We start from the raw sequence: 21,837 nt of genomic DNA, 5'->3' as shown, positions 1-21,837 counted from the left end.
ATCTCTATATAAGTTTACAACACACTCACGGGTTCGTAAAGTAAGAATTATTATCCCTGAAAATTGAAGACTCCTTACCTAAACATAAACACTGAAGAAAAACAAACACAATCCAAAAACCTTGTCTGGATATTTCCCCTCACTTGCCAAATGTCTAAATCGCTCTGCATGTTCCTGACTGCTTTCTCCTTTGCCCCTCTTTTGTCCCTCTTAAGTCAAGGCTGATAAAAGATAAACTCCGACCGTGTTAGTAAATCACTTTTTGATCAAATAGGAACTTCTCAACAGCAGCAAGATTTGATATTGTAAAATACACTTGTTTTCTGTTTTAAGTCAAAGCCTATTTCCAAGGCAAATTTTGCTTTCCTCTGTTGTTTGACACTAAATAAGAAACAAACTGGGTGAGAAAACATTTTTGAAAATAAAGTTTCAGAGCACATTGTGTTCTCATAAATATTTGCCATAAATACATAAAAGAAACTTGCCTTCTCTAATGCTTCTTTAGAGGTATCATTATTTAGGGGCAACTGAGTGGCTCAGTCCGTTGAGCATCTGACTCTTGGTCTTAACTCAGGTGATGATCAGAGTTATAAGATCCAGCGCTGCGACAGACTCAGCGCAAAGTCTACTTCAGATTCTTACTCTCTTTCTTTTCCCTCTGCCCCCACAACATCCCCTGCTTGTACATGCTCGCTCACTTCCCCCCAAAAAATAAAATCTCACGGCTGAGTAATACTCCATTGCAGACATATACCACAGATTACTCAACAATTAGAAACAATAAATACCCACCATCTGCTTCAACATGGATGCAACTGGAGAGTATTATGCTGAGTGAAGTAAGGCAATCAGAGAAGGACAAACATTATATGGTCTCATTCATACGGGGAATAGAAAAGAGTGAAAGGGAATAAAGGGGAAAGCAGAGAAAACGAGTGGGAAATATCAGTGAGGGGGACAGAACATGAGAGACTCCTAACTCTGGGAACCAAACAAGGGATGGTGGAAAGGGAGGTGGGTGGGGGGTTGGGGTGACTGGGTGACGGGCACCAAGGGGGGGGGCACTTGACGGGATGAGCACTGGATGCTGTGCTCTTTATTGGCAAACTGAACCCCAACTAAAAAAATTTTTAAAAAGAAAAAACTAAAAGATAAAATAAGTACATAAACCCCAGAGTGTGAGGTGAAAAAATAAATAAATAAAAAAGCTTAATTAAAAAAAGGAAGGCAGGAAGGAAGAAGTATTATGGTAAGCCTGGGGGGCTCAGTGGGTCAAGCATCTCTCTCTGGTTATGGTCACGATCCCACTCCTGACATCAAGCCCTGTGCATCAGGCTACCTGGCTCAGTGGGAAGGCCTCTTCTTCCCCTACCTCTGCCTTTCCTCCCTACTCATGTTTGCTCTCTCTCATATAAATACAATCTTCAAAAATTAAAAGTGTTGTTATTTAAAGCAAAAGCTTAGACAGTTATTTCAAAATATTTTCATCCAGGAAATGCTTGAGCTTCCAAATATGAAAAATCGACCCTATCTATGACACACAACAGTGTTTCTGCAAGGGCAGTGACTGAATGTAATGCACGTCAAAGAAAGCACAGGGAGACTGGCAAGTGTGGTCATCACCAGCTCCCCATGCACACCTACCACCCCACTGAGGAACTACATAGGCTGAGCAGGAGCTACTCTCCGGAATGGGAGGCCTCACCGTGGTACATGGCTGGCAGAGTGGCTACCAGCACAAGCAGATACCACCTGTAGGATGTCATGACCTGATCCCCCTGCTCTCATCTTCTGAACCTTAGGGCCTAGAGTGCCCAAGGCCTATTACAACCTACTGCTTTCTCCTCCCATTTACATTCACCCAAGCTACTCCTCTGGGTCACGGTCTCCTACTCATCCCCAGAAGCATCCATTTCCTAAGCCCCTGCACACCTTTCGGCCTCCATCATCACCACACTCCCCTCTAGGCCTTCAATCCTTTGTGGGCTCTGAGGGTACCATCTACTCCCAGGCACAAAGGGGAAGATTTTCTTTCTGGGGTGGAAAGGTTGCTAGCAAACAAAATGTTGCCTTTCTACAGGCATTACTTTTCTCTTTCCCTGCCCCTGCCTTAGTTTTCCAGTTGTTTCCAGGATGACAGGACCTGCTGTATAAAATTCAGTGCCGATGTCTTCATATATATATGTACATATACAAAGAAAACATTTGCAGCTATTTTTATTTATTTACTTATTTATTTATTTATTTATTTATAATGTAAAATACGTTGTAAAAAAAAAAGTTGACCTGTACCTTGTTTCTGATCTCCATATTGACTTTCTTTAAAAGTAGTTTCTGTGCTATTGTGACATTGTCCCCTAATGCTGCATAATGGAGAGCAGTGTTGCCCTTGATGTCTTTTAGATCAGGATTAGCACCATGTTTCAGCAGAATATCTACACATGCCTCATCTTGGGATTGTACAGCCTGTGAGCATTACAACAAGAAACAGAATGTAAATTCTGGGAACTGAAAGGAAACATGCCACAAGTTTCACCAATGAGTTATGTTTAAATGCAACAAATGTTCATTCCAAGGACTTCAATCCAATCCATCTCAGGCAGATATACCTGTCACCACGCACCTTCAGTAGAGCGGTCGTGTTTTCAACATCACGGAGGTTTAGCTGGCATTTCCGATCTACCAGGAGCTTCACCATATCTTCATGGCCATTGGCACAGGCCAAGTGGAGACAACTCCTGTGAGTGTGAACGGCTTGTCAGGATTACAGTGTACCTTTTCAAAAATTGCTAATCAATTCATAGAATTGTAAATGTTAAATACTGCTTATTCTCATGACTCCAAAACAAAGAATTAGTTTACTTCAGACTTCTCTGTCCCACCTTCTCATTACTATCTCATCATCATTTAGTAATTTTTTATATTTACTTCCACTGTTTAAAATACTACGTCATATCTGTCTTCCGATTGGACCCAGACTAATATAGAGGCCAGGGAGTTGCACTCTTTGGATTTGTCTTCTAGAGGATCTACCATAGAGAGCACAGTTGAACTGCAGCTCAAAATGTAGACAGCTGCTACATTTTCATATCCACCGTAGCACTCACACCAAGGCCTTGTGTCTCTGCTAGGCTGTGTCCAGCCAATGACTTAGCACAGAAGGAATACTAAAACCAAGTCATTTCTGTCTCCCGTAGGACCCCTCTACAGGCAAGCTTCTGATGGGGACTCAAGATCAGAAAACCCCGAGGGCCTGTGCTCTGATTCTCCAACAGGGGCTTGCCCTGAGATCCACGGTACAACTTTTCCCCACCACTGACACCATGAATAGCATAGGGTCTACTGGATCCTGTGACCAAAGCAGTGAGGACTCCTAAGCACAGCCTGCACCTGCTGCACAATTCATCTGCTCTGAGACCACTGAAGTCTTGCATTCCTTAGTTTCACCAAGGTGTATGGATGAAACGAGTACTCAATGTAGGACAAGGTTTCCCAACCTTGTACCATGGACATGGTGGATTGTTGTGGAGGCCTCTCTTGGGTATGTTTACCAGCACTCCTGACATCGACCCACTAGATGCCAGCAACATCCTCAGTTGTGAGGATCGGAAATGTCTCCAGACGAATCTATTGTTAGCAGTGTCTATAGCTAATAATACTGCATTGTATACTTAAACTTTGCTAAGAGGGTAGAGCTTATGTTAAGTGTTCTTACCAATTAATTAATTAATTAATTAATGAGACCAGGAAGAGACTTGGGGAGGTGATGGGTAGGACTATGGCTTTAAGGCATTGATGATTTCACAGAGGTCTATACTTATCCACAAACTCACTGAATTCGATACATTAAGTATGTACAGCTTTTGACATGTCAAAAAACAGGTCTCCAGACACTGCCAAATGCTCCCTGAGGAGCAGAATTCTTCTCCCACCACCCCACCCCCAACGCATTGAGAATTAGTGGCGTAAAATATGCTACCTCCAGAACCCAAAGAGGTCTCCCAGTTTCTGTCTTTGTGAAAAGGTATTCAAAATGTGGCAATTTTTCTTTCACTCCTGCGAGAATATCCTGGCATGCCCACTGGATGCCTCAAAACTTCACGGATATGTCAATTCATGCCGTCTTACCAAGGGCCCAAAGCGTTATAGCCTCTTACTGATCCTCATGTCAAATTAGCATGGTGTCAATATGATAGGCCAATGAGATATTCTGGGGATGTTCAAATGGTCTAGCTCCATGAGTTAATAAAACGCTGAGGCAAATTAAATGAATGAACACTTTGCCTATACTCTATGAATATGAACTATTTCTGATTCACTAGCGGACTAGAAAAGCATGCATTTGCCAAATCAGTGGTGACACATACCATGTACCTGACGTCTTATCAATCTGTTCTGGAAGCAATAAGAGGCGCACAATAACTATGACTGGAATTACTCTTTGTTTAAGTTGACAGTAACTACAGATATTTGCCACAATCTATCCTGTCTCTGAATGGGCCAGACTAGTGAATCAAGCAGAAATGTGATAGAGCTCACCAGCCTTTCATCCTTTAGCACTATCCCACTGCACCTCTGCTAGGATGCAGGGTTGTTTTTGGTATACCCAACCAAATGAAGGCTTGGAGACAGTTTCAGAGGTTTCTGCTTGGACTCTCTAAATTTTTTTTTTCAATTATATTTCCTTATTCAGGAGAGACACAGAAAGAAAGGCAGAGACATAGGCAGAGGGAGAAGCAGGCTCCCTGCTGGGAGCCCTATGTGGGGCTCAATTCCCAGACTCTGGCATCAAGCTCTGAGCTAAAAAAAAAAACCTCACAATTTCAACAAGAAACACTTTTAGCTACTGTAAAATCATACAGAAAAAAAAAAAACTATTGCAAATGACATCAATCTATATTACAAAGGATTCTGAATTATACTATACAATGTTCTTCACCTTGTCCTGTCAGAGTAATTGTTTTCTACCTAACCGATCACATGCTGACATTTTTCACTATACTTATAAATACTCTTCTTATTAAGTTAAACTTTCCGCCTTGAGAAATTGTTACCACTCTTTACCAAATACTAAGATTCACCAAAAAAAAAAAAAAAAAAAACTTACCTTTTAGTGTAGTCAACTGCATTTATATTTGCTTCTTCTAATAAAAATACCACCATTTTCTCTTTTTTTTCATTTACAGCAACTAGAAGCGGTGTGAGGCCATCCTGTAGGAGTGCAAACAAAATTTATAATTTACAAAATTACATATTTGGATAATGAATCGTAAAAATTCTGAACGATCCTGTAACTTAAACATGTAACATAGAAAGTAAATAAAATTAGCCCTTTCGTTCTCAGCCCTCCATGGTTTCACCAGCTGCTCCTTCTTTTTAAAATACTGCTTTCTCACGGAGCATGGGTGGCTCAGTTGGTCAAGCATCTGCCTTCAGCTCATCAGCTCAGGTCATGATCCCAGGGTCTCAGGATGGAGTCCCACCTTGGGCTCCCTCTGCAGCAAAGAGTCAGCTTCTCCCTCTCCCTCTGCCCCTCCCCTCCACTCGTGCTCTCTCTCCTGCTTGCTCGTTCTCTGTCTCTCTCAAAAACATAAAGTCTTTTTAAAAACTAAAATAAAAATAATAAAATAGACCTCCTCTTCCTCTTCAACAGATTACCTGCAGTCATTCCACAAACTCGCTTCAAACATTGCCTGGCTCCAAGAATCTTTGCTTCTCTCACAATATATATCATGGTATACCCTAGTTATTTTATTCCATACCATCTAAACCAAAAGATTCTAGAGGGGAGGGGTTATTTTTTATCTCTGTATCTCCACTCTCTAAAACACAGTAGTAAATATTTAAAGTATTGTTACTGATTTTAATGGATATCTCCGGAGTAGTGTTTCTTCAATTATATTCCAAAGAACACATGATTTGCAAGAGATACTGTGCCCCAAAAGAAAGATTCAATGATCATCTATGTTTGTGAAACATTACAAAACTGCACTATACATGTAGCACAAGTGAACTCCATTTACATTTGCTTATCCCCATTTGACAATTCCTTCTTTTGTAGCAAACATTTATACTTGAGAAACAAGAGTTCCCAGGGATATAGTTTTAAGAACTTTCCAATAAAGGTAAGGGTTTTCTCCAGGTTGTACAAACTTGCTGGATTCTCATCTATCAATGGTATGGGGATCCCAGATGTCAACATAAAACACTCCAGCTCCAAATGAGTCACTAAGGAGATGGACTCTGAATGAAAAGAGCTAGGTTTCAGGGCAGCTGGGTTGTGCAGGCAGTTGAGGGACGCTTGGTTTTGTCTCAGGTGTGATCTCAGGGTCGTGGGATCCAGCCCCACGTTGGATTCGGGGCTCCCCTGGCACTGAGCACCAAGTCTGTTTAAGACACTCTCTCTCCCTCTCCCCCTCCCTCACCCCCACAAGCCTGTGCATGTGTGTGCTGTCTCTCTAAAATGCATAAAGAAACCTTTTAAAAATTAAAAAGAAAAGTAAATAAATAAAAATAAAAGAAACAAGCTTCAAATGAATTTTGACCACTTAATACTAAATAATCTTTGGTTAAGGTGGGCCCACAATGAGAGGAGCACTCGGTGTTATTCTTTATGTGGGCAAATTGAACTCCAATAAAAAATTGTGGTTTTTTTTTGTTTAAAATAAAAAATAAGAACAATAAAATATTAAAAATAAATAACTAAATGAATACTCCTTGGACTTTCTCCTATTATACCATGATAAAGTTTTATCTTAACTGTTAGAAAGCTCAGTATGAGATTTTTCTCATTTTTACCCTTTTATTCAAATTCATTTCCATATAGCATACTATTAGTTTCAGAGGTAGAAGTCAGCGGTTCCTCAGTCTTATGTAACACCCAGGACTCATTCCATCATGTGCCCTCCTTAATGTCCATCACCCAGTTATCCCATCCTTCCACTCCACCCCTCCAGTGACCTTCAGTTTGGCTCCTATGATTAAGAGTCTCTTAGGCTTTGTCTCCCTCAGTCTCTCTGGTTTAAGTTTTGCTCTTCTTCCCCTTCTCCTCTGTCTTGTTTCTTAAGTTCCACATATGAATGAGATCATATGATAATTGTCTTTCTCTGACTGACTCAGGGTATTATGCTAAGTGAAATAAGTCAATGAGATTTTATTCTCAACTATACTCATTCTGAGAACCTAATGCACATCTACTTCTAAAAAAACCTGTTTGTATTCTAGTTTCTATTATCATTGCTATTTTTGATTATTTATAATTTAGACTAAGTGTAAATCAGAAATAAAAATGTCATGACTTACCAATAAAAATTCTAATACTAGATGAGCACTGGGTGTTTACATGTTGGGAAACTGAGATTAAGTAAAAACTATTATTCACAAATTCTAATACTGCTTTATACGGATTATTTTTAGTATAATAAAAGCTACTATATAAATTGCGTATTTAGGGAATAATACCAAGGAGAAAGAGAATACTGTCTGAAATATGCATAATCTATCCAAGGAGAACCAGGATTAACCTCACATGGCTTGCAGATATTCCAAAACGTACATGATTACTGTACATATATAGAAAAAATGTTTGTGAAAAAAACGACTTTCAATTCTTAACTTAGAAAATTCATCCCGAGGCACCTGGGTGACTCAGAGGGTGAACATCATGATCCCAGGGTCCTGGGATCGAGCCCATATCAGGGTCCCCATAGAGAGCCTGCTTCCCCCTGTGCCTAGCTCTCTGCCTCTCTCTGTGTGTCTCTCATCAATTACTGAATAAAGTAATGAAAAAAATAAGGAGACAAAGAAACAGAAAATTCAACCCCAATCCTAAGAAATTAACATAAAATACAAAATATATATTATAAATTAATATGGAGTGTCTTGAAAATCTTGAAATCTTTGTCAACATATACCATAAAACAGTAATTGTAAACTCAGTGCTTATGGAGGCAAAGCAGGTGACACGAGTCAGTGAAGAACCTAGGCGGGGACACGAGCAAACTGGAGACACACGCCTCCTATAAAGGGACAGCCTCTGCACAGCATGCTAAACAGCAGCATGGGCTCAAGGTACCAGAAGTGATCTGTAAGAAAAGCTCAAAATCCAGAGTTCTACATGCGTGCCATAATTTTAAATGTTAGCTCAACTGACAGTGGAAACTAAATACATCCGGGGGCCACATTTAGTCTATAGCCTACTTGTGTTTTTCTATTTGCTGTGACTGTTTCCAATGGCCGTGCGTAAAACAAATACTTGGACATCAAACCTTTCCTAAAGCATCAGGATCATGTTTTACCAACAAATTAGGCCCCACCTTCTAAGGAAAATTGCTGTGAAGACTCATTAACACCTACTGTCAGAATTTTCCAATGCTTGTTTCAACTACAATCTATTTGTATTTACTTCCCTCACATTGCTAACCGAACAGACAGGAGTTCAGAGGAATGCTGAAGCAAAGTTATTAAAACAATTACCATCTGTATTGTCACTAACTACATGCTGAATGTTTAACACAGTAGTGATTATGCATTATGCCCGGGCCCTATGAATTTGAAAGACATCCTAAGATAGTCTATCCTACAGCTTCAACTAAAAAAGAAGGTTCACGGATTTCTACTGCTGCAATTGGGAAAACCCTGCTTGTAATAATCAGAATGGTAGCAAAACATGTAAAATCTTTAAAGGGTCAGACTCTACTTATTAAAAGACTACTCATAAAGACTTCCCATCTGGGTGCCGGTGAATGACTGATAGCTGGAAGAAAAGGTAATTATTTTTCAAGCCAACAGAGATGACCAATAATTTTCATCTGTAATTCTCAAAGAGATACAGACAGATGAAAGGCTAATGTTGGAGAGAGTGGAAGGAAGAGCCAGTATCCAACTTCAGTTCAAACTCTTCCAAGATTTAATATTTTTACATCTCTAAATTTGTATATGTATACCTACCCATTCAGTAGTTCTTAGCCAAGAGTTGTAACAGAATCTCAAAACCCTATTTCCAAATTTCTGCGTACACACGTTATTGGATTCACTCCATCGAAATCTTCACGGGACAGTTTTGGCTTGTAAATTCTTTTAAAGTTCCCTAGTTGACTGTGATTCACCAGCACAAGTCTAGCTGAGAACTAGTACAGTACACAACCATGCCAGTCTCCCCTTTCACCTATGTGGCCAATTCTCCCTATCACTTGAGGATTCAGCCAAAAACAGAAATGAGTCACTTATCAAACCTGCATTCAATTTCCATGGCTAGAGGTAGAACAAGGTCTAGTAAACTCAAAATGCAACTTGATTCCATTATTTACACACTCCTTACTTCCTTCCCATCAAGACATTCTAGATTTGCAAGAAGAGTTTAGACTCGTATCTAAGTGGCTATAGCTGCAAAATACTATACTGTGTTCTTTCCTCTGCTTGTCCACTTTTTGTTTTTTTTTTAAGATTTCTATTGATTTATTTTCATGAGAGAGGAGAGAGAGAGAGAGTGGGAGAGAGAGAGAGAGACAGGCAGAGTAACAGGCAGAGGGAGAAACAGGCTCCTCCATTCAAGGAGTGCCATGTGGGATTCGATTCGGGAGACCACGGGATCATGCCCTGAGCCGAAGGCATATGCTCAATCACTGAGCCACACAGGCGTCCCTTTTCGTGCCCATTCAACCACCAGTTTACTGCCAATCTGATGTCCTTAGAGTCCTCCTAGAATTGATCTCTATATAAGTTTACAACACACTCACGGGTTCGTAAAGTAAGAATTATTATCCCTGAAAATTGAAGACTCCTTACCTAAACATAAACACTGAAGAAAAACAAACACAATCCAAAAACCTTGTCTTGATATTTCCCCTCACTTGCCAAATGTCTAAATCGCTCTGCATGTTCCTGACTGCTTTCTCCTTTGCCCCTCTTTTGTCCCTCTTAAGTCAAGGCTGATAAAAGAAAAGCTCCGACCGTGTTAATAAATCACTTTTTGATCAAATAGGAACTTCTCAACAGCAGCAAGATTTGATATTGTAAAATACACTTGTTTTGTGTTTTAAGACAAAGCCTATTTCCAAGGCAAATTTTGCTTTCCTCTGTTGTTTGACACTAAATAAGAAAACAAACTGGGTGAGAAAACATTTTTGAAAATAAAGTTTCAGAACACATTCTGTGTTCTCATAAATATTTGCCATAAATACATAAAAGAAACCTGCATTCTCTAATGCTTCTTTAGAGGTATCATTATTTAGGGGCAACTGAGTGGCTCAGTCCGTTGAGCATCTGACTCTTGGTCTTAACTCAGGTGATGATCAGAGTTATAAGATCCAGCGCTGCGCCAGGCTCAGCGCAATGTCTACTTCAGATTCTTACTCTCTTTCTTTTCCCTCTGCCCCCACAACACCCCCTGCTTGTACATGCTTGCTCACTTCCTCAAAAATAAATAAAATCTCACGGCTGAGTAATACTCCATTGCGGACATATACCACAGATTACTCAACAATTAGAAACAAAAAATAACTACCATCTGCTTCAACATGGATGCAACTGGAGGGTATTATGCTGAGTGAAGTAAGGCAATCGGAGAAGGACAAACATTATATGGTCTCATTCATATGGGGAATAGAAAGAGTGAAAGGGAATAAAGGGGAAAGCAGAGAAAACGAGTGGGAAATATCAGTGAGGGGGACAGAACATGAGAGACTCCTAACTCTGGGAACCAAACAAGGGATGGTGGAAAGGGAGGTGGGTGGGGGGTTGGGGTGACTGGGTGACGGGCACCAAGGGGGGGGCACTTGTCGGGATGAGCACTGGGTGCTGTGCTCTTTGTTGGCAAACTGAACTCCAACTAAAAAAATTTTAAAAAAGAGGGATCCCTGGGTGGCGCAGCGGTTTGGCGCCTGCCTTTGGCCCAGGGCGCGATCCTGGAGACCCGGGATTGAATCCCATGTCGGGCTCCTGGTGCATGGAGCCTGCTTCTCCCTCTGCCTGTGTCTCTCTCTCTCTCTCTCTCTGTGACTATCATTAATAAAAAAAATCTTTAAAAAAAATTTTTTTAAAAAGACAAAACTAAAAGATAAAATAAGTACATAAACCCCAGAGTGTGAGGTGAAAAAATAAATAAATAAAAAACCTTAATTAAAAAAAGGAAGGCAGGAAGGAAGAAGTATTATGGTAAGCCTGGGGGGCTCAGTGGGTCAAGCATCTCTCTCTGGTTATGGTCACGATCCCACTCCTGACATCAAGCCCCATGCATCAGGCTACCTGGCTCAGTGGGAAGGCCTCTTCTTCCCCTACCTCTGCCTTTCCTCCCTTCTCATGTTTGCTCTCTCTCATATAAATACAATCTTCAAAAATAAAAGTGTTGTTATTTAAAGCAGAAGCTTAGACAGTTATTTCAAAATATTTTCATCCAGGAAATGCTTGAGCTTCCAAATATGAAAAATCGACCCTATCTATGGCACACAACAGTGTTTCTGCAAGGGCAGCGACTGAAGGTAATGCACGTCAAAGAAAGCACAGGGAGACTGGCAAGTGTGGTCATCACCAGCTCCCCATGCACACCTACCACCCCACTGAGGAACTACATAGGCTGAGCAGGAGCTACTCTCCGGAATGGGAGGCCTCACCGTGGTACATGGCTGGCAGAGTGGCTACCAGCACAAGCAGATACCACCTGTAGGATGTCATGACCTGATCCCCCTGCTCTCATCTTCTGAACCTTAGGGCCTAGAGCGCCCAAGGCCTATTACAACCTGCTGCTTTCTCCTCCCATTTACATTCACCCAAGCTACTCCTCTGGGTCACGGTCTCCTACTCATCCCCAGAAGCATCCATTTCCTAAGACCCTGCACAGCTTTCGGCCTCCATCATCAACACACTCCCCTCTAGGCCTTCAATCCTTTGTGGGCTCTGAGGGCACCATCTACTCCCAGGCACTAAGGGGAAGATTTTCTTTCTGGGGTGGAAGGGTAGCTAGCAGACAGAATGTTGCCTTTCTTTATGCATTACTTTTCTCTTTCCCTCCCCCTGCCTTGGTTTAGGAGTTGTTTCCATGATGACAGGACCTGCTGTATAAAATTCAATGTCGATGTCTTCAGATATATATGTACCTATGTACAAATATATGTACATATACATGTAAAAAAACCATTTGCAGCTATATTTATTTATTTATTTACTTACTTAGTTATTTACTTATAATGTCAAATACGTTGTAAAAAAAGTTGACCTGTACCTTGTTTTTGGCCTCTATCTCTCCTTTGTTAAAAAGCAGCTTCTGTGCTATTAAGATATTCCCCTCAAAGGCCGCATAATGGAGAGCGGTGTTTCCCTTGAAGTCCTTAGCATTTGGATCAGCACCTTTTTTGAGCAGAATATCTACACATGCCTCTTCTTGGCACTGGACAGCCTGTCAGCATTACAACAAGAAACAGAATGTAAATTCTGAGAACTTAAGGAAACATGCCACAAGTTTCACCAATGAGTTATGTTTAAATGCAACAAATGTTCATTCCAAGGACTTCAATCCAATCCATCTCAGGCAGACATAGCTGTGACCACCCACCTTCACTAGAGCTGTCCTGTTTTCTCCATCACGGAGGTTGACATCGCATTTCCAAGCGAGCAGGTACTTCACCACATCTACACGGCCAATGGCACAGGCCAAGTGGAGAGCAGTCCTGTGAGCATGAAAGGACTTGTCAGGAAATTACAGTGTACCTTTCCAAAAATTGCAAATTAATTCATGGAATTGTAAATGTTAAATACTATGTTATTCTCATGACTCCAAAACAAAGAATTAGTTTACTTTGGAAGAAAGTACAATATTTATTAGTGATTCTTCACCGCTCTATTAAAAGAGCAGCCTATCTGTTTAGGAAGAGCATGACCTCAGGAGGCAGCTCAACCTGGGTTTCATTCCTACTTAACTCTGTTGCTTCACTGTGACCACTTAGCCTTATCGCAATTTCCTCATCCACAAAATGGGCATAAAAATAGTTATCGCAGGTCGCCTGTCTGGCTCACTCTGAAGAGCATGTCACTCGATCTCGGGAGCCAGGGGTTCGAGACCCCTGTTGGTTATAGAGGTTACGAAACAATAGTAATAATAAATAAAATAAAAGGTAGTTATCTCACAAGACCTCTTGTCGTGATCTTTAAGTGAGGATCCATGCAAAGTGTTTAGAATACTAGTTCCTAGCACAAATATTATTATAACTATTACTACAACTTACAAAGACCCACTACAATTAGGTAAAATGATCCAATTATGCCTACTTTGCAGCTACGTTTAAGGATGAGCAAGAATACTCTATTTCAATGATTCCAAGATGCTCATTTTGTCACCTTTTAATATCTCTGACATCGGAATCCAATTTCTAATTCAAAATGTCTAAAACAAACCAAAACAAAAACACAAAATGTCTTAAAACTATAACTGGCATGATTTTTAAACATTTCTTCTTGGTACATAAATAGTGGGGCATCATACAATCTACGGTGTGCCTTAAGTGAAATAATGACATATACAACAGGTCTGTTGCACTTCTAGTCCTATGCTTGGAATTACATTGTTCAAGAACTAAAATAATTTTCAGTAGTTGAAAGCATTTTGAGAAAGGAATAAAAGAACAAAAGAATTTTTTTAAAGCAACCCTTACTTTGATTTTCAAGGAAATTTAAGCCAAAAGAAACTCAGGATTCAAATAAACAGGGAGAGCTCTTTTATTTTTTGGGGGGTCATGGGAAGCTCATTTTATTAAGCATTTTAATTAATAGAAAATGTTTAGATTCATATAAATCAAGTATTTCCAATTACCAATATTAGTATTTAATATTATTGAAATGTCAAAAGGGCAGGTAAAGGTAATCTTTTACAATTTCTGATTCAGAAATCTATTTTTGACAGGAAGTTCCAAGGAAAAGCTTCACGTGAGATTAAGTCCTAATACTTCCATTTAAAATTTCTCACCTAGGGGCACACGGGTGGCTCAGTTGATTAGGTGTCCAACTTTTGGTTTTAGCTCAGGATGATCTCAAGGTCGTTAAGACAGAGGCCCACATTAGGCTCCATGCTCAGGGTGGATTTTGCTTGAGATCCACGCTTTCTTTCTGTTCCTCCCCTCTCCCATGACCCTCTCTCTCTCTCTCTTTTTAGAATAAATACATCTTTTATCATTTGCAAAATAAAATAAAATCTCTCATCTTAGGAGTGCCTGGCTGGCTCAGTCCGTAGAGCATGTGTCCTTAAATGTCCAGCCCCATGTTGGGTAGAGAGATTACTTACAAATGAAAGCCTTAAAATCTAAATACATAAAATTTCTCATCTTGCTCTAACTGGGCAACATGGAGTCTTTATTTTTTTATTTTTATTTTATTTTTTTAAATTTTTTTAAGATTTTATTTATTTATTCATAGAGACAGAGAGAGGGAGAGGCAGAGACACAGGCAGAGGAAGAAGCAGGCATCATACAGAGAGCCTGACGTGGGACTCGATCCAGGGTCTCCAGGATCACGCCCTGGTCTGCAGGCGGCGCTAAACCACTGCGCCACTAGGGCTGCCCGTCTTTATTTTTTAAGATTTATTTATTCATGAGAGACACAGAGAGAAAGCAGAGACATAGGGAGAAGCAGGTGCCTCACGGAGAGCCCAATGTGGGACTCGATCCCAGAACTCTGGGATCACGCCCTGAGCCAAAGACAGATGCTCAACCACTGAGTCACCCAGGAGTCCCTGAAGTCTTTTTAAAATTGAAAAGATCCTGAGTATACTATGTCTGTTACATAACCTGCGTTCAGGTTTGTCTGAGAAATAAATGGACTGAAAGAATACATAAATTCATTAGGAGAATATAATAGTGAAAGGGAATAGAAGGGAAGGGAGAAGAAATGGGTAGGAAATATCAGAAAAAGAGACAGAACATGAAGACTCCTAACTCTGGGAAACGAACTAGGGGTGGTGGAAGGGGAGGTGGGCAGGGGGTGGGGGTGAATGGGTGACCGGCACTGAGGGGGGCACTTGACGGGATGAGTACTGGGTGTTATTCTGTATGTTGGCAAATTGAACACCAATAAAAAAATAAATTTATTATTAAAAAAATTCATTTGGAGAGTTCTATAGTTTTTAAAGATTTATCTATTTCTTGGAAAAAGAGAGAATGCATGAGTGCGGTGAAGGGCAGAGGGAGAGGGAGACAATCTCAAGCAGCCTCCCCATTGAACATGGAGCCCGGCGGGGGGCTCAACCCCACAATCCTAAGATCATGACCAGAGCCAAAATCAAGAGTCTAATGCTCAACAAACAGCCACCAAGGCACCAGGAAAGTTCAATATTTTTAAAGAAAACTTTTGTGAAGTAAACTAATACTTTTGAAATAGCAAGAACATTTATATTTGCTATTTTTAAATTTTTTTTCAGAAGAGATACAACAAAAAATTCTATAAGGTTTTGAAATACCATTTATATCTTTTATTTTTTATTTTCATAAGGATTTAACCAAAATAAAATTATTAACCATTTACTTATTACATGTTATAGAGCTGCACATAATAAAACCATATGTATAGGTCATCCCCCATGGCACAGCAGTTTAGGGCCACCTGCAGCCCGGGGTGTGATCCTGAGATCCAGGATTGAGTCCCACGTCGGGCTCCCTGTAATGGAGCCTGCTTCTCCCTCTGCCTGTGTCTCTGCCTCTCTCTCTCTCTCTCTGTGTCTCTCATGAATAAATAATATTTAAAAATAAATAAATAAATAAAATAAAACCATATGTATATATTTAATGTATGCATAATACAACCTACAACACAGATAAAAATATTCCCCTTAGTTCTGAAGAGGCTAAAAGTTGTCAGAAAATACCAATCTCCACCCATCAATTTTTTTTAAATAGAAAGAGGGGCACTTAGGTGACTCAATCAGTTAGGCATCTGCCTTCTGCTCCAGTCATGGAATGGGGGTCCTGGGATCGAGCCCTACATCATCAGGCTCCCTGCTCCACGGGTTTCTGCTTGTCCCCCTGCCCCTCCCTGCTGCTTGTTTGCCTGGTCTCTCTCTCAAATGAATCGATAAAATCTCTTTAAAGTAAATAAGTAGAAACTATTTTTTGTCTACACAAGATTCATATTCTTGTTCTCCTGGATTAGTTCATTGATAATAAACCTTTCTTAGAATTTTTATATATCTTTCCTATAGAAATCACAGATTTTAAGAAAATGAAAAATCCACTTAGAATCCAAATGTTTGAAGATAACTAATTTTATATTTGCACATCTTTTTGACTAACTCAAAACCATTGTCTGCTTATGTGTTTGTATCATAAAAACAATTTTTCTCTCATTTAATGATCCAAAGTACAGCTTTGCATGTTAATGTGTATCAATTATCTCTGCCACATTCAGTGGTCATATAGTAGTCCAGCCTATGGATACACTGCCATTTACGTATACAGGCCATTAAGTGACTCCTTAATACACTGCTATTGTAAATAGTGCTGAGAATAGCATATTGTATATTATTTATTTCTAATTGTTTCCTAAATATATTTTACATCAATAAGCTTCATGGCTCAAGGAAATACTTATTTTTCAATGATGGTACTTAACCACCAAACTATCTGAAAAGTCCAAAACAACTTAGATTTTAAGCAGTAGTATAAGTAACATCATTCCTTATCTTCACAAAGCTTGGTATGGAAAATGGGATTTTATGCCTCTTTTTAAAAAATATTTTATTTGAAATTAAGAACACCAGCAGAGGGGAGGGGGAAAGAGAAAAGCAGACTCCCCACTGAGCAGGGAGCCTCACCGGGGGCTAAGTCCCAGGACCCAGAGATCATGACCCTGAGAGAGGTCAAAAGAGGCCAACTGACTCAGCCATCCAGGGGCCCCTATCTCATTCCTTTAATAACTTCCCTGTAAAACGAAGATGTTCTTTTTCTCCTAAACATATGTTGTAAATATTTTGCAAGTACATTCTCTTTTATTTTGTTAATATTACTTTCTGATTCAGAGGTGTTTATGTGGCTGAATCAACCTCCAGAATTTTTGGTTTTTTTAAATATTTTTTATTTATTTATGATACTCACAGATAGAGAGGCAGAGACATAGGCAGAGGGAGAAGCAGGCTCCATGCACCGGGAGCCCGATGTGGGATTCGATCCCAGGTCTCCGGGATCGCGCCCCAGGCCAAAGGCAGGCACCAAACCGCTGCGCCACCCAAAGATCCCAGAATTTTTACTTTTAATGTCATGAGCCCCTCTACTGCCCGCCCCGCCTCCTCCTGCCCGCCTCAAAAGCCCTGCTACCTGTTCTTCCTGTCCCTTTCATTGATGTCACATAAATCAAAAAGCAGAAACTGCTCTACGTCCTGCAATTTTCCTGGATCATCAGCGACCACAGCTCTGTGGATTTTCCTGAGATCTTGATACTTGATGTGGTATCTGGGGCCGGGGCTGTGGAAGCTGGAAACAATCATAGGCGGTGAGCGGTCCCTCAGAGGCCTGAGGTTGAAGCCGAAGCGCAGCAGGCCCCACCCATTCCGCGCTGTAGATCTCTTTTTCATAATGAAGCCGACAGGCTTCAGTGACACAGGTTTCACCGCCTCTAGTGCGATACACTCCCGCGCCAGCAATAAGGCAAGTGGGCCTCGCCTCAACGTCTCAGGGACTAAGCCCAACGACTTAGAATCTTCCTACGCAGAACCAGTGTAACCTAGCAACGCTGCTAAATGCGAATGCGCCTGCGCACCTCAGAAGCTGGCATCCCTGCGCATGCGCACAGAGGGCAGTGGCCAAGGGTGCCCAAAGCATATGTGCGAGGAGGCCCAAGCCTCTCAAATCTCTGAGATCCCCTGAGAGTGGGGCTGGCTTCCCTTCAGAAGTTGGTCGGATGGCTGAGCATTTGCGGACATTTGCAAAAGCCTCCAGGGTGTGGAAATGTAGTCTTCTGGGCCCATGAGTGGCTCAGTGGTTGAGCATCTTGCCTTTGGTTTCGGTCATGATCCCGGGGTCCTAGGATCAAGTCTTGCATCGCACACCCCACAGGGAGCCTGCTTCTCCCTCTGCCTATGTCTCTGCCTCTCTCTGTATGTCTCATTTGAAAATAAATATAATCTTGAAAAAAAATGTATCTCAAAGTAACTTCAAAGAACTGAGAAGGAATAATTCTAACTATAAGAAGTGATTAAAGGGATCCCTGGGTGGCACAGCGGTTTAGCGCCTGCCTTTGGCCCAGGGCACGATCCTGGAGACACGGGATAGAATCCCACGTTGGGCTCCCGGTGCATGGGGCCTGCTTCTCCCTCTGCCTGTGTCTCTGCCTCTCTGTGTGTGTGTGACTATCATAAATAAATTTTTTTAAAAATTTAAAAAAAAATGAGACTATAGGAGGCGGGGCAAGATGGTAGAAGAGTAGGGTCCCCAAGTCACCTGTCCCCACCAAATTACCTAGATAACCTTCAAGTCATCCTGAAAATATACAAATTCAGCCTGAGATTTAAAGAATGCTACAGTGAGAAGAGTTCACGCTTCTATCAAGGCAGGAAGATGGGGGGAAAGGGGAAAAAATTAATAAAGAAACAAAAGGCATCCAAGGGGGAGGGGCCCGTGAGGAGCCGGGTTAAGGCCGGGGCGAGTGCCCCCAGGACAAGAAAGCCCCATCCGGGAGAAGTAGAAGCTTCGCCAATCTTCCCGGGAGGAAAGGCACTCGCAGGGAGTTCAAGCAGGACCCCAGGAGGGCGGGGGTGCCCTCAGGCTCCCTGGGACACTAACAGACACCTGCGCCCTGGGGAGAGTACACGGAGCTCACTAAAGGGCTGCAGCGCACCTGGCTGGACCCGGGAGCAGCTCGGAGGCGCTCAGGTGGAGGCTCCATGCAGAGGGAGCTGCGCGGCCCAGGAGCACTAATTCAACAGCGCAGGCCCGGGAGCACAGGGCCCCGGGGACACAGCCCAGGATCCGGCCTCCCCCCTGGGACAGGCAGAGGAAAGAAGGGCCCAGGACAGTGAGGAGGCTCCTGTCCCAAGCAGAGCAGATCAGCGGCCCCACCCCCGGGGCGTCCAGGCCCCTGCCAACTGAAAGCTCCTTAGTTACTGCGGGAGCTGACCCTAGGGTTCCAGAGCTGGCCAAGGACACTGTGGTTGTTCCTCCCTGGGCCTCACGGGGTAAACAACCCCCACTGAGCCTCACAGTGCCCTCACCAGATAAACAGGATAAACATCACTCACTGAGCCCGGCACCAGGCAGGGGGCTGAGCAGCTCCCCCAAGTGCCCACACCTGAAAATCAGCACAAAAGGCCCCTCCCCCAGAAGAATTGATATCAATTAATAACTAAATTAATAACCATATTTAAGACATACTTAGATAATACACTTATACTTGACTTCAATCTAGCGCTTTCTACATTCGATAGGTCTTCTTTTTTTTATTTTTTATTTATTTATGATAGTCACAGAGAGAGAGAGAGGCAGAGACACAGGCAGAGGGAGAAGCAGGTTCCATGCACCGGGAGCCCGACGTGGGATTCGATCCCGGGTCTCCAGGATCGCACCCTGGGCCAAAGGCAGGCGCCAAACCGCTGCGCTACCCAGGGATCCCTCGATAGGTCTTCTAAACACAACATAAAATCTCCAAAGAAACGAGAGCTTTAAATGATACACTGGACCAGATGGATTTCACAGATATCTACAGAACTTTACATCCAGACGCAAGTGAATACACATTCTTCTCAAGTGCACATGGAACTTTCTCCAGAATAGACCACATACTGGGTCTCAACCGATTCCAAAAGATTAGGATCGTCCCCTGCATATTCTCAGGCCATAATGCCTTAAAATTAGAACTAAATGACAACAAGAAGCATGGAAGGACTTCAACCACGTGCAGGTTAAGGACCATCTTGCTAAAAGATGAAAGGGTCAACCAGGAAATTAAGGAAGAATTAAAAAGATTCATGGAAACTAATGAGAATGAAGATACGACCGTTCAAAACCTTTGGGATACAGCAAAAGCAGTCCTGAGGGGGAAACACATCGCAATACAAGCATCCATCCAAAAATTGGAAAGAACTCAAATAAAAGCTAACCTTACATATAAAGAAGCTAGAGAAAAAACAGCAAATAGATCCTACACCCAGCAGAAGAAGAGAGTTAATAAAAATTTGAGCAGACTCAACAAAATCGAGACCAGAAGAACTGTGGAACAGATCAACAAAACCAGGAATAGGTTCTATGAAAGAATTAATAAGACAGATAAACCATTAGCCAGCCTTATTAAAAAGAAGAGAGGAGAACACTCTAATAAAATCATGATTGAGAAAGGAGAGATCACTACCAACACCAAGGAAATACAAACGATTTTAAAAACATATTATGAGCAGCTATACGCCAATAAATTAGGCAATCTAAAAAAATGGATGCATTTCTGGAAAGCCACAAACTACCAAAACTGGAACAGGAAGAAACAGAAAACCTGAACAGGCCGATAACCAGGGAGGAAATTGAAGCAGTCATCAAAAACCTCCCAAGACACAAAAGTCCAGGGCCAGATGGCTTCCTTGGGGAATTTTATCAAACGTTTAAAGAAGAAACCATACCTATTCTACTAAAGCTGTTTGGAAAGATAGAAAGGGATGGAGTACTTGCAAATTCGTTCTATGAGGCCAGCATCACCTTAATTCCAAAACCAGACAAAGACCCCACCAAAAAGAAGAATTACAGACCAATATCCCTGATGAACATGGATGCAAAAATTCTCAACAAGATACTAGCGAATAGGATCCAACAATACATTAAGAAAATTATTCACCATGACCAAGTAGGATTTATTCTCGGGACACAAGGCTGGTTCAACACTAGTAAAACAATCAATGTGATTCATCATAGCAGCAAGAGAAAACCCAAGAACCATAGGATCCTCTCATTAGATGCAGAGAAAGCATTTGACAAAATCAGCATCCATTCCTGATCAAACTCTTCAGAGTGTAGGGATAGAGGGAACATTCCTCAACATCTTAAAAGCCATCTACAAAAAGCCCACAGCAAATATCATTCTCAATGGGGAAGCACTGGGAGCCTTTCCCCTAAGATCAGGAACAAGACAGGGATGTCCACTCTCATCATTGATATTCAACATAGTACTAGAAGTCGTAGCCCCAGCAATCAGACAACAAAAAGAAACAAAAGGCATTCAAACTGGCAAAGAGGAAGGTAAACTCTCCCTCTTTGCAGATGACATGTTACTGTGCATAGAAAACACAAAAGCCTCCACCCCAAGATTGATAGAACTCATACAGCAATTTGGTAGCATGGCAGGATACAAAATCAATGCCCGGAAATCAATGGCATTTCTATACACTAACAATGTGGCTGAAGAAAGAGAAATTAAGGAGTCAATCCCATTTACAATTGCACCCAAAAGCATAAGATACCTAGGAATAAACCTCACCAAAGAGGTAAAGGATCTATACCCTAAACACTATAGAACACTTCTGAAAGAAATTGAGGAAGACACAAAGAGACGGAAAAATATCCCATGCTCATGGATTAGAAGAATGAATATTGTGAAGATGTCAATGTTACCCAGGGCAATTTACACGTTTAACGCAATCCCTATCAAAATACCATGGCTTTCTTCAGAGAGTTAGAACAAATTATTTTAAGATTATTTTAAGACCATTTAATTTATTAGCATTTGGCTGAACTAAACACAGAAATGACAAGGAGAAAAAAAGCAATTGTGGCTGCAATAGTACAAAAGAAAAGAAGTCCCGCAATGTGCAAAAGAAACAAGTTTTTTTTTTTTTTAATTTTTATTTATTTATGATAGTCACAGAGAGAGAGAGAGAGGCGCAGAGAC

At 41.4% G+C, this 21,837-nt stretch overlaps 1 protein-coding gene across 1 annotated transcript; it reads right to left on the bottom strand.

Annotated features, from left to right (window-relative positions):
* Positions 1 to 1,031: 1,031 nt before the first annotated feature.
* Positions 1,032 to 17,745, bottom strand: LOC125752942 (putative ankyrin repeat domain-containing protein 19). The gene is made up of 7 exons (XM_049096621.1): positions 17,731 to 17,745; positions 17,289 to 17,674; positions 12,548 to 12,662; positions 12,218 to 12,391; positions 5,108 to 5,211; positions 2,624 to 2,738; positions 1,032 to 2,466 (listed from the first exon to the last, which is right to left on the bottom strand). The coding sequence occupies exons 1-7, from the start codon at positions 17,743 to 17,745 to the stop codon at positions 2,242 to 2,244; spliced, it is 1,134 nt and encodes a 377-aa protein (XP_048952578.1). The 3' UTR covers positions 1,032 to 2,241.
* Between the last annotated feature and the right edge of the window lie 4,092 nt (positions 17,746 to 21,837).

The sequence above is a fragment of the Canis lupus genome, chromosome 2, assembly GCF_003254725.2.
Source record: "Canis lupus dingo isolate Sandy chromosome 2, ASM325472v2, whole genome shotgun sequence".
Lineage (NCBI taxonomy): Eukaryota > Metazoa > Chordata > Mammalia > Carnivora > Canidae > Canis > Canis lupus.
Note: the sequence above shows the minus strand (reverse complement) of the source record. Positions and strands in the feature narration are given on the sequence as shown.